The sequence below is a fragment of the Palaemon carinicauda genome, chromosome 1, assembly GCF_036898095.1.
Source record: "Palaemon carinicauda isolate YSFRI2023 chromosome 1, ASM3689809v2, whole genome shotgun sequence".
Classification (NCBI taxonomy): Eukaryota; Metazoa; Arthropoda; class Malacostraca; order Decapoda; family Palaemonidae; genus Palaemon; species Palaemon carinicauda.
Genome location: NC_090725.1, coordinates 333,474,044 through 333,486,543, shown reverse-complemented (window position 1 = coordinate 333,486,543; position 12,500 = coordinate 333,474,044). Strand labels below are relative to the sequence as shown.

Sequence of the window (12,500 nt, the reverse complement as noted above, 5' to 3'; positions counted from 1 at the left end):
TTATAATTATATTACTTTTATGACATAATCCCACATGTGCCTCAGGTCTTGCCTTGTCTTCACACTTTCTTCATTATTTTGACTTTGATTATTATATTGGTGGTTTTGTTTATAATCATATTGCTTTATGACATATTCCCACATGTTCCTCAGGTCTTGCCTTGTCTTCACACTTTCTTCATTATTTTGACTTTAATTACTACATTAGTGTTTATTTTGTTTATAATTATATTGCTTTATGACATAATATTCCCACATGTGCCTCAGGCCTTGCCTTGTCTTCACACTTTCTTCATTATTTTGACTTTATTTATTACATTGGTGTTTATTTTGTTTATAATTATATTGCTTTATGACATGATCCCACATTTTCCTCAGGTCTTGCCTTGTCTTCACACTTTCTTCATTATTTTGACTTTAATAATTGCATTGGTGTTTTTGTTTATAATTATATTGCTTTATGACATATTCCCACATGTTCCTCAAGTCTTACCTTGTCTTCATACTTTCTTCATTATTTTGACTTTAATTATTACATTGGTGTTTATTTTGTTTATAATTATATTGCTTTATTACATATTCCCACATGTGCCTCAGGTCTTGCCTTGTCTTCACACTTTCTTCATTATTTTGACTTTGATTATTATATTGGTGGTTTTGTTTAGAATCATATTGCTTTATGACATATTCCCACATTTTCCTCAGGTCCTGCCTTGTCTTCACACAATCTTCATTATTTTGACTTTAATTATTATATTGATGTTTATTTTGTTTATAATATTGCTTTATGACATATTCCCACATGTTCCTCAGGTCTTGCCTTGTCTTCACACTTTCTGCGAGAGGTGTCTAATCAGCTACACGCCCCCGGAGTCTCTGACACTCACTTGCCCTGTGTGTCGTCAGCAGTCAATCTTGCCCAAAGACGGAGTAAGTATTTTTAGTTTTAAGATTTAACAGAAGAATCCGAATGTATCTAATCTTGTTCCCATCTCCCAAAGCTTCCATGCATTAAACCCCCCCCCCCCCCGCCCTCCTTTATTATTGGTTCTTGGAGTTGCATCCTTATGAAAAAAAAATTGCTTTTAAAAACTTTTAACCAAATTATAAATCTTCGGCTTTTAGTATTTAAGATGCTTGGCTCAAAACCCTACTGACATGACTTTAATTTAAAATATCACTAATTTGCTTTATTAATAATTTATCCGGTATGCAATATGTGTATATATATATGTATATATATATATATATATATATATATATATATATATATATATATATTTATATATGCATATATATGTATATATATAATCTCAATATATATATATATATATATATATATATATATTTATATATGCATATATATATATATATATATATATATATATATATATATATATATATAATCACAATATATATATATATATATATATATATGCATATATATGTATATATATAATCTCATATATATATATATATATATATATATATATATTATTTATATAAATATAAATATATATATATATATATATATATTTATATATATATTTATATTTATATATATATTTATATATATTATATATATATTTATATATATTATATATATATATATATATGTGTGTGTGTGTGTGTGTGTGTGTGTGTTTATTGGATTTGTGAAAACATGTTTTTGTACATAGAAATACTAAGCAAGTTAATTTCTCAAAACTAACAGTTCTGTCTAATAGTGGACGATAATCTATTTCCAAATTAATAACAGAAAAATTTTATACAAAGGAATAGTCCTAATGGCTTTAATAAATAAATCCTTCAAAGTTATTGTTTGTGTAACTTTCAAACAAGTAGTTGATTAGTGTCTAGACTTTTGAGATTATCAAGTAAAAGAAAAAATCTTTTATTGCGTTTGTGCATCCATCCTTCACTTAAGATGATTTAAGTTATTCATAATACAGTACGTGTATTCAAGAAATATATATTACATGTATTTTAGATATATTAAATGTTTTTGTTGTTGTTATTACAACGTAAGATGAATTATTTTGAAGAGAAATGTGGTTTTTACGAGTGAGGTAATTGGAATAGCAAAAAAAAAAAAAAAAAAAAAAAAAATTGAGCTTAGTTGCATTAGCAATATTTCTCTATTTTGCAACATGTAATTTTTATTTTTTTTGAATGGCTAGATTTAATTCTTTTTACCTCCGCCAACGAAGTTCAAAGGTTATGTTATGTTTTACCCCCTGTTATCCTTTGTTTATGATCTGGATAATGTTTACCTCCGATAACGAAGTTGGAAGGAGGTTATGTTTTACCAACTGTTTGTGTGCTTTTGTGTGTGTGTGTGTTTGTGAACAGCTTCCTGACCACAATTTTAATCGTAGAGTAATGAAACTCGCAGGGATCAACTGTTATATCAAAATCTGAAAATTATTCAATTTTGGAAGATCAAGGTCAAAGGTCAAGCAGAATGTCCAATTCACGTAATCAGCCATAAATTTGGATATCGTTGTTAAAGAGACTTTAAACTTGGTTCATATTTGAGTGTATGAAAATCCATGCCAATTAAAAGATGTTGAGGTCAAGGTCAAGGTCGAGAAATAAGCTGCCACGGTGGAGGTCTGCACTCTAGAGTGTCCCTCTATTTAACTGGATGTTATCCCGTGTTTCGTATTTAATATTGAGATCATGTTCAGTGTCAGGAAACTTTGAAATAATAATATCACTTGAAATAATAATAATAATTATGGATAATCTTAAATTACGTTCTATTTCATCTATTGATTGATAAGTTATCAACGCAAGTAAACAAATGACTGACTATTTGTTCTTATATGCAGTTTGTAATGTTCATCTCAACACAAGTTTCTAATAAAGAGTTTTTTTTTTTTTTTTCTATCTGGAAGAGTTTCGTTAAAATGTTCAGTCCGTTCTTTTTATATTTTTTAGTTTAATGTTTTTTTTTATATAAGCATTTTCTGTTAAGTATGATGCTCATTTTATATTCTCTTAACTACAATTGCTATTAACATTTCTTTAAGTTTACTCATTACTTTATGCCCAATTTCTTACAACAAACTGGTGACACTTAATAGAACATCTCAACAAACATTTACTATTACCACATTTTTACATTCATCTTGCAAAAATACATAACATTACGCTTAGTAACACTAACTAACATATTCTATATTTGCATTAGTTAAATAATCTATTAACTGAAATTACAAAAATTCTGTAGTGTTAAATCGGTGGAGGTCATAACAACTAACCAATCGGGTATGCCCCCTCTTTCTGCCGTGCTTCAGGTGCCGGGTCTTCAAAGCAACACTTGGGTACGTGGTGTCATGGAAGCCATGGAGAGTGGGGCTGCGGGCCCACCCCTCCCTGGAGGTGCTCCCCCAGGCCCCTGCGCTCTCTGTCACAACTCCCAACCCACTTCCAGATGTGTACAGTGTCATAAACAATTGTGCGCCCCTTGTGCTACTCAGCATACACAGGTAAGGATTAAAGGATTTTTTATTGTATATGAATTCCTTAAGGTAATTATATATTGTTTTTCCTAAAATTTATTTTACACACTTCACGGTTCCAATTAAATGTTTTTTTTTTTTCACGGTTCCAATTAAATTTTTTTATTTTTATTTTCTTATTTTTTATTTTTTTTTTTATTCATGAATTCCTGGGAGGAACATAGAAAAGAGACGTCTTTTTTATTTCATTCGTTTGATGTCGGCTACCCCCCAAAATTGGGGGATGTGCCTTGTATGAATTCCTTAAGCTAAATTTATATTGCTTTTCCTAATTCCTCTTTTTCCAAACTTTTGCTAAGTATATCATACACAGGTAAGGATAGTAAAGGATTTTTTTATTGTTTATGAATTCCTTAAGGTAAGTTTATATTGTTTTTCTAAAACTCGTTTTACTCTCTTCACATTTACAAATATATATTAAGATTTTTGTATCATTTCAATAATAGTTTCTAAGTTTATATTTCTTCCCTAAAACTTATTTTACACACTTCACGGTTCCAATTAAATGTTTTTTTTTTTTTTATTATTATTATTCATGAATTCTTTAAGCTAAGTTTATATTGCTTTTCCTAATTCCTCTTTTTCCAAACTTGCTAAGTATATTTTATGGTTTTTTCATGATTTCAATTCCTCTTTTTCCAAACTTTTGCCAAATATATTTTAAGGTTTTTACATGATTTCAATAAAAGTTGTAAATGTGGGTGCTTTTAGTTTAAAGATATTAAAGACTGGACAAAAAATATAGCTGAAGAAACTTATTTTTTGAAAGACACTTCTTTTTACACACTTTTGCCAAATATATTTTAGGATTTTTGCATCATTTCAAAAAAAAAAGTTGTGTGGTTGCTTTCAGTTTAATGGAATTAGATACTGGACATAAACATAGCTGAAAAATCATTTTTTTTTTTAAAGACTATATGTAAAAAACTAGTTTGCTTGTTTTACACACTTTGCAAAATATATTTTAGTATTTTTGTATCATTTTAGTAACAGGTTCTAAGTGTGGTTGATGTTAGTTTAATGAAGTCAGACTGGACATACACATAGCTGTAAAAAACATTTTTTTGAAAGACAATATGTCAATTACAAATATATTTTAAGATTTTTGTATCATTTTAGTAACAGGTTCTAAGTGTGGTTGATGTTAGTTTCATGGAATTAGGGACTAGACATAAACATAGTTGAAAAAACATTTTTTTTTTAAAGACAATATGTAAAATCTATGGTTTCAAAGTTATTTTAACCTTGCAATTTAAATTTACTTTCTTTGTGAAGTTTGAAATATAGGATTTTTGTATCATTTAAATAACAAAGATGTAAGTATGGGTGCTTTTGCTTTTATTTTAAAGGAATTAAAGACTGGACAAAAATATTGCTGGAGAAACTTCTAATTTTGAAAGACATTATGAAAAACTTGGTTTTGAATTTATTTTAAACTTGAACTTTAAAATTAATCTCATTTTAAAGTTTAATTATCTCTATTTTCCCCAAAATAATGCAATTTTTCTCATTCTACTCCTTCGGAAGTTTGAAATATCTCTATTTATCCCCAAAACAATTAAATTTTCATCTTATTTTACTCCTCAACATCTTTACTCTGTATCATAAATTACCTTTGTCATTAGAATAATTCCCCGCCATTTCAAAATCTCTATTTAACCTCAAAACAATTGAATTTCCCTATATTTTACTCCCTAACATCTTTACCCTACATCACAAATTACCTTTGTCATTAGAATAATTCCCCGCCATTTCTATATCTCTATTTAGCCTCAAAACAATTGAATTTTCATCTTATTTTACTCCCTAACATCTTTACTCTATATCATAAATTACCTTTGTCATTAGAATAATTCCCCGCCATTTCAAAATCTCTATTTAACCTCAAAACAATTGAATTTCCCTATATTTTACTCCCTAACATCTTTACCCTACATCACAAATTACCTTTGTCATTAGAATAATTCCCCGCCATTTCTATATCTCTCTTTAGCCTCAAAACAATTGAATTTTCATCTTATTTTACTCCCTAACATCTTTACTCTATATCATAAATTACCTTTGTCATTAGAATAATTCCCCGCCATTTTTATATCTCTATTTAACCTCAAACCAATTGAATTTCCCTATATTATACTCCCTAACATCTTTACCCTACATCACAAATTACCTTTGTCATTAGAATAATTCCCCGCCATTTCTATATCTCTATTTAGCCTCAAAACAATTGAATTTTCCTCTTTATTTTCCTCCCTAACATCTTTACCCAACATCACTAATTACCTTTGTCATTAGAATAATTCCACGCCATTTCTATATCTCTATTTAGCCTCAAAACAATTGAATTTCCCTATATTTTACTCCCCAACATCTTTACTCTATATCATAAATTACCTTTGTCATTAGAATAATTCCCCGCCATTTCTATATCTCTATTTAGCCTCAAAACAATTGAATTTTCATCTTATTTTACTCCCTAACATCTTTACTCTATATCATAAATTACCTTTGTCATTAGAATAATTCCCCGCCATTTCAAAATCTCTATTTAACCTCAAAACAATTGAATTTCCCTATATTTTACTCCCTAACATCTTTACCCTACATCACAAATTACCTTTGTCATTAGAATAATTCCCCGCCATTTCTATATCTCTCTTTAGCCTCAAAACAATTGAATTTTCATCTTATTTTACTCCCTAACATCTTTACTCTATATCATAAATTACCTTTGTCATTAGAATAATTCCCCGCCATTTTTATATCTCTATTTAACCTCAAACCAATTGAATTTCCCTATATTATACTCCCTAACATCTTTACCCTACATCACAAATTACCTTTGTCATTAGAATAATTCCCCGCCATTTCTATATCTCTATTTAGCCTCAAAACAATTGAATTTTCCTCTTTATTTTCCTCCCTAACATCTTTACCCAACATCACTAATTACCTTTGTCATTAGAATAATTCCACGCCATTTCTATATCTCTATTTAGCCTCAAAACAATTGAATTTCCCTATATTTTACTCCCCAACATCTTTACTCTATATCATAAATTACCTTTGTCATTAGAATAATTCCCCGCCATTTCTATATCTCTATTTAGCCTCAAAACATTGAATTTCCCTATATTTTACTCCCTAACATCTTTACCCTATATCATAAATTACCTTTGTCATTAGAATAATTCCCCGCCATTTCTATATCTCTATTTAACCCCAAAACAATTGAATTTCCCTATATTTTACTCCTCAACATCTTTACCCTATATCATAAATTACCTTTGTCATTAGAATAATTCCCCGCCATTTCTATATCTCTATTTAGCCTCAAAACAATTGAATTTCCCTATATTTTACTCCCTAACATCTTTACTCTATATCATAAATTACCTTTGTCATTAGAATAATTCCCCGCCATTTCTATATCTCTAATTAGCCTCAAAACAATTGAATTTCCCTATATTTTCCTCCCTAACATCTTTACTCTATATCATAAATTACCTTTGTCATTAGAATAATTCCCCGTCATTTCTATATCTCTATTTAGCCTCAAAACAATTGAATTTTCATCTTATTTTACTCCCCAAACATCTTTACTCTATATCATAAATTACCTTTGTCATTAGAATAATTCCCCGCCATTTCTATATCTCTGTTTAGCCTCAAAACAGTTGAATTTCCCTATATATTTACTCCCTAACATCATTACTCTATATCATAAATTACCTTTGGCATTAGAATAATTCCCCGCCATTTCTATATCTCTATTTAACCTCAAAACAATTGAATTTTCATTTTATTTTACTCCCTAACATCATTACTCTATTTGTCATTAGAATAATTCCCTGCCATATCTATGTCTATTTAGCCTCAAAACATTGAATTTCCCTATATTTTACTCCCTAACATCATTACTCTATTTGTCATTAGAATAATTCCCTGCCATATCTATGTCTATTTAGCCTCAAAACATTGAATTTCCCTATATTTTACTCCCTAACATCATTACTCTATTTGTCATTAGAATAATTCCCTGCCATATCTATGTCTATTTAGCCTCAAAACAATTGAATTTCCCCATATTTTACTCCCTAACATCTTTCCCCTACATCACTCATTACCTTTGTCATTAGAATAATTCTGCGCCATTTCCAGTGTAAATTTCTCACCGGCATTTTGCAATATTTTCCGCGAAATGACGTCAGTACCAGACTGCAGTCGTATTCCAGCAAACCAGACAGACATAAACTCGTATCTGAGATCAATCGATGGTTGCGTGTCTGTAAAAACTCCATCGGATCGTTTCTGTAATATACGAATACCAAGGTGCGTGTCTGGGACCGCCTCGGTCTGGGATGAACCGGTCACTGACCTAAAAAAAAAATACTAGACCGCGTTCCTTCCTGTCCTTTCTTCCCTTTCTTACTATGCATCTATAGTCACGTGTAGATTAAAAGTTTCTTAAGGCTAGCTGGAGTTTAGAAAATCCCCAAATAGCTTAATAACGATTTCTCCTAAATTTTCTTTGCTTTAAATAGCTTATTTTATGGGTGACCCAATTTTTTTAGATTGCTGTCTTGACCTACATATCAACCCCAGTGGAATTTTCTGTGATTATAGAGGAATTCGCTTCCATTATTGCAAGTTTCCGAGTATACTTTGTAATATGTATTAGCAGTGTTTACATATAGAGCATATTTCTTTTTTACCTTATAAGGAAGGTTTGTGAAAGAGGAGTGAGGTCAGTTAGCTATATATATATATATATATATATATATATATATATATATATATATATATATATATATATATATATATATATATATATGGTACATTTTTCTTGTTATTGTCTTAAAATTAATTTGGTACAATAATTACTTTTTTTCTAGTATTCTTCTCTACTGGGATAGAATTTTTTTTTTTTTTTTTATGTTGGGAGAAATCCTTGTGAATTTTTCAAAATAGGGTTGGAGAGATCTAGGGCCTTTGTAGTTAGACGTATATTTCAGCTATTGATAGATTCTGTTACTTGAATTGTTCTTATAATTCCCGAGGGAGGAATTAGTTAGTTTGAGTTCGAATTAAGTTCATTTCCTGATATATGCTGCGTATTGGTTCTAGCAAAAAAACACACAAACCTGCGCTTCTAGCAAAAACACACACACAAACCTGCGCTTCTAGCAAAAATACACGCACAAACCTGCGCTTCTAGCAAAAACACACGCACATACCTGCGCTTCTAGCAAAATCACATACACAAACCTGCGCTTCTAGCAAAAACACACACACAAACCTGCGCTCCTAGCAAAAACACACGCACAAACCTGCGCTTCTAGCAAAAATACACGCACAAACCTGCGCTTCTAGCAAAAATACACGCACAAACCTGCGCTTCTAGCAAAAACACACGCACAAACCTGCGCTTCTAGCAAAAACACACGCACATACCTGCGCTTCTAGCAAAATCACATACACAAACCTGCGCTTCTAGCAAAAACACACACACAAACCTGCGCTCCTAGCAAAAACACACGCACAAACCTGCGCTTCTAGCAAAAACACACGCACAAACCTGCGCTTCTAGCAAAAACACACGCACAAACCTGCGCTTCTAGCAAAAACACACGCACATACCTGCGCTTCTAGCAAAATCACAAACACAAACCTGCGCTTCTAGCAAAAACACACACACAAACCTGCGCTCCTAGCAAAAACACACGCACAAACCTGCGCTTCTAGCAAAAACACACGCACAAACCTGCGCTTCTCGCAAAAACACACGCACAAACCTGCGCTTCTAGCAAAAACACACGCACAAACCTGCGCTTCTAGCAAAAACACACGCACATACCTGCGCTTCTTGCAAAAACACACGCACAAACCTGCGCTTCTAGCAAAAACACATACACAAACCTGCTCTTCTAGCAAAAACACACGCACAAACCTGCGCTTCTAGCAAAAACACGCACAAACCTGCGCTTCTAGCAAAAACACACGCACAAACCTGCGCTTCTAGCAAAAACACACGCACAAACCTGCGCTTCTAGCAAAAACACACGCACAAACCTGCGCTTCTAGCAAAAACACACACACAAACCAGCGCTTTTCGCAAAAACACACGCAAAAACCTGCGCTTCTCGCAAAAACACACGCACAAACCTGCGCTTCTAGCAAAAACACACGCACAAACCTGCGCTTCTAGCAAAAACACACGCACATACCTGCGCTTCTTGCAAAAACACACGCACAAACCTGCGCTTCTAGCAAAAACACATACACAAACCTGCTCTTCTAGCAAAAACACACGCACAAACCTGCGCTTCTAGCAAAAACACACGCACAAACCTGCGCTTCTAGCAAAAACACACACACAAACCTGCGCTTCTAGCAAAAACACACGCACATACCTGCGCTTCTTGCAAAAACACACGCACAAACCTGCGCTTCTAGCAAAAACACATACACAAACCTGCTCTTCTAGCAAAAACACACGCACAAACCTGCGCTTCTAGCAAAAACACACGCACAAACCTGCGCTTCTAGCAAAAACACACGCACAAACCTGCGCTTCTAGCAAAAACACACACACAAACCTGCTCTTCTAGCAAAAACACACGCACAAACCTGCGCTTCTAGCAAAAACACACGCACAAACCTGCGCTTCTAGCAAAAACACACGCTTCTAGCAAAAACACACGCACAAACCTGCGCTTCTAGCAAAAACACACGCACCAACCTGCGCTTCTACCAATTTTTAAAAAAAGTTTTCCAGTTCCACCCTGATTGTAGCCCACCGCTAGCGACTAAACTCCAGATACATAATTCACTAACATCCACCCTGAGTTAGGCCCACCGTTACTGAATAATCAGCAGATAAATAATTCACTACATAACGTTAACCGAAGCGAAATAGATTAGTTAGGCCCAAACTCTATTAACCATCCTTCATACACAATGATACCATCACATATTCTATCTCCTGATTGTAGATATGAGGGAGTTTAATCTTTAAATAGAGATCTAGCTAAAATGTTGATGTAGTTGAAACCTAACGTAACTCTAAAAGTATGATTGTCAATAGGTCAAGGACAGTGGCTCCTCAACATCCAGATCTTTGTATTGATAATGTCTCTTCAACTATATACTACTCATTGAAAGTTCAAAGTCTAATTCTTGATAGAAAAAATATTCCTGTTGCACATAATTTAGCCTATTGAGTTGTATTAAGATTTTTCATGATTAATCTAATCTGAAGAAATGTTCAGATTCTTTCATTGTACCTTATTTCCAATATTGTTCTTCTGTCTGGTCTTAAGATGGTGATTCATTTTAATAGATAAACAGACTGTTCTTCTTTTTCCCGTCCGTTATCTCTACATTAAGGGGTCGGTTGCCTAATGCACCCTCTCCAATGCCTTTTATCAAAGATATCCTCTTCCACCAAACCTCTTCTCTCCATATCATCCTTCACCTTATATCGCCATCTTATTCTCTGTCTCCTCCTTGATCTTCTCAGCCCTACATTAAGGGGTCGGTTGCCTAATGCACCCTCTCCAATGCCTATCATCAAAGATATCCTCTTCCTCCAAACCTCTTCTCTCCATATCATCCTTCACCTTATATCGCCATCTTATTCTGTCTCCTCCTTGATCTTCTCACCCCTACATTAAGGGGTCGGTTGCCTAATGCACCGTCTCCAATGCCTTTTATCAAAGCTATCCTCTTCCACAAACCTCTTCTCTCCATATCATCCTTCACCTTATATCGCCATCTTATTCTCTTGTCTCCTCCTTGATCTTCTCACCCCTACATTAAGGGGTCGGTTGCCTAATGCACCCTCTCCAAATGCCTTTTATCAAAGATATCCTCTTCCACCAAATCTCTTCTCTCCATATCATCCTTCACCTTATCTCACCATCTAATTGCCTCCTTCTTGATCTTCTCCCCCAACAGATTCCTCCCAAGCCCTCTTCACTCCCTCCCCACCATCCATCCTCAACACATGACCACACCATCTCAGTCGCGACAAGCTTATCGCCTCTCTAATCTTTACTACACCTGCCATTATTCACATTTCATCATTTTCCAAAATCTTACTTCTATAATTTGGAACATTTTTACCTCTTAGCTAGAGGCTAATGGTTTTTCTTAAAATTCAATGAAAAATTAAGTGTATGAATTTTCATACTGGTTTGCAATTTCAAGATTAATCATTCCTAAGTGACTGTTCCTCTTCAAGTGACCTTGTATTGATGTTCTCTCCTACGCTAGTTCACATCACGTGTGGTCTTTTCCGGTGCACATCCTGAATCAGAAAGCTTTGAATGCTTTTCTTTTTATGCTCTGAATGTCTGTTATTGTGTTCTAATTTTTCATCGCTTATTATATGCATTTGTTTTCGTGTGATCTTTTTCTTTAACATATCTTTTAACTTATCTTGCTTTTACTTGTATATAAAAGTTTTTCTTGCATTTTATAAACCTGGTCAGTTATTAAATTCTCCGATTTTGGTCTATTTTAGTATATGCATTTTCTAGTCTTGGGTAGTGCCATAGCCTCTGTACCATGGTCTTCCACTGCCTTGGGTTAGAGTTCGGTTTCTTGAGGGTACACTCTGGCACACTGTTTTCTCTTGTTTCTTCTCCTCTTGTTTTGTTAACGTTTTTATAGTTTATATAGGAAATATTTATTTTAATATTGCTGCTGTTATTAAAACAATTTTTTCCTTGTTTCCTTTCCTCACTGAGCTGTTTTCCCTGTTGGAGCCCCTGGGCTTATAGCATCCTGCTTTTCCAACTAGGGTTGCAGCCTAGCAAATAATAATAATAATAACGTATCTTTTATCTTATCATACTTTTACATCTAATACGATATTTTCATTTCTGTAAAACACAAGTTATTTTTATTTGTTAACCTTCGCCATCTTCGTTACGAAGGGTATGTTTTGATTGGCGGCGTGTATTTATT

The 12,500-nt window shown here is 33.1% G+C and overlaps 1 protein-coding gene across 3 annotated transcripts in view; it reads left to right on the top strand.

The window, feature by feature from the left end:
• LOC137658841 (tripartite motif-containing protein 3-like) overlaps positions 1–12,500 on the top strand; it is a 416,367-nt gene that overhangs the window by 360,508 nt on the left and 43,359 nt on the right. For 2 of the 3 annotated variants that reach the window (XM_068393943.1, XM_068393934.1), the window contains exons 4-5: positions 814–930; positions 3,303–3,494. In XM_068393943.1, coding sequence (XP_068250044.1) covers positions 814–930; positions 3,303–3,494 — 309 coding nt within the window. The remainder of the gene's footprint in view (positions 1–813; positions 931–3,302; positions 3,495–12,500) is intronic. The other variant, XM_068393953.1, reaches the window with a different exon arrangement.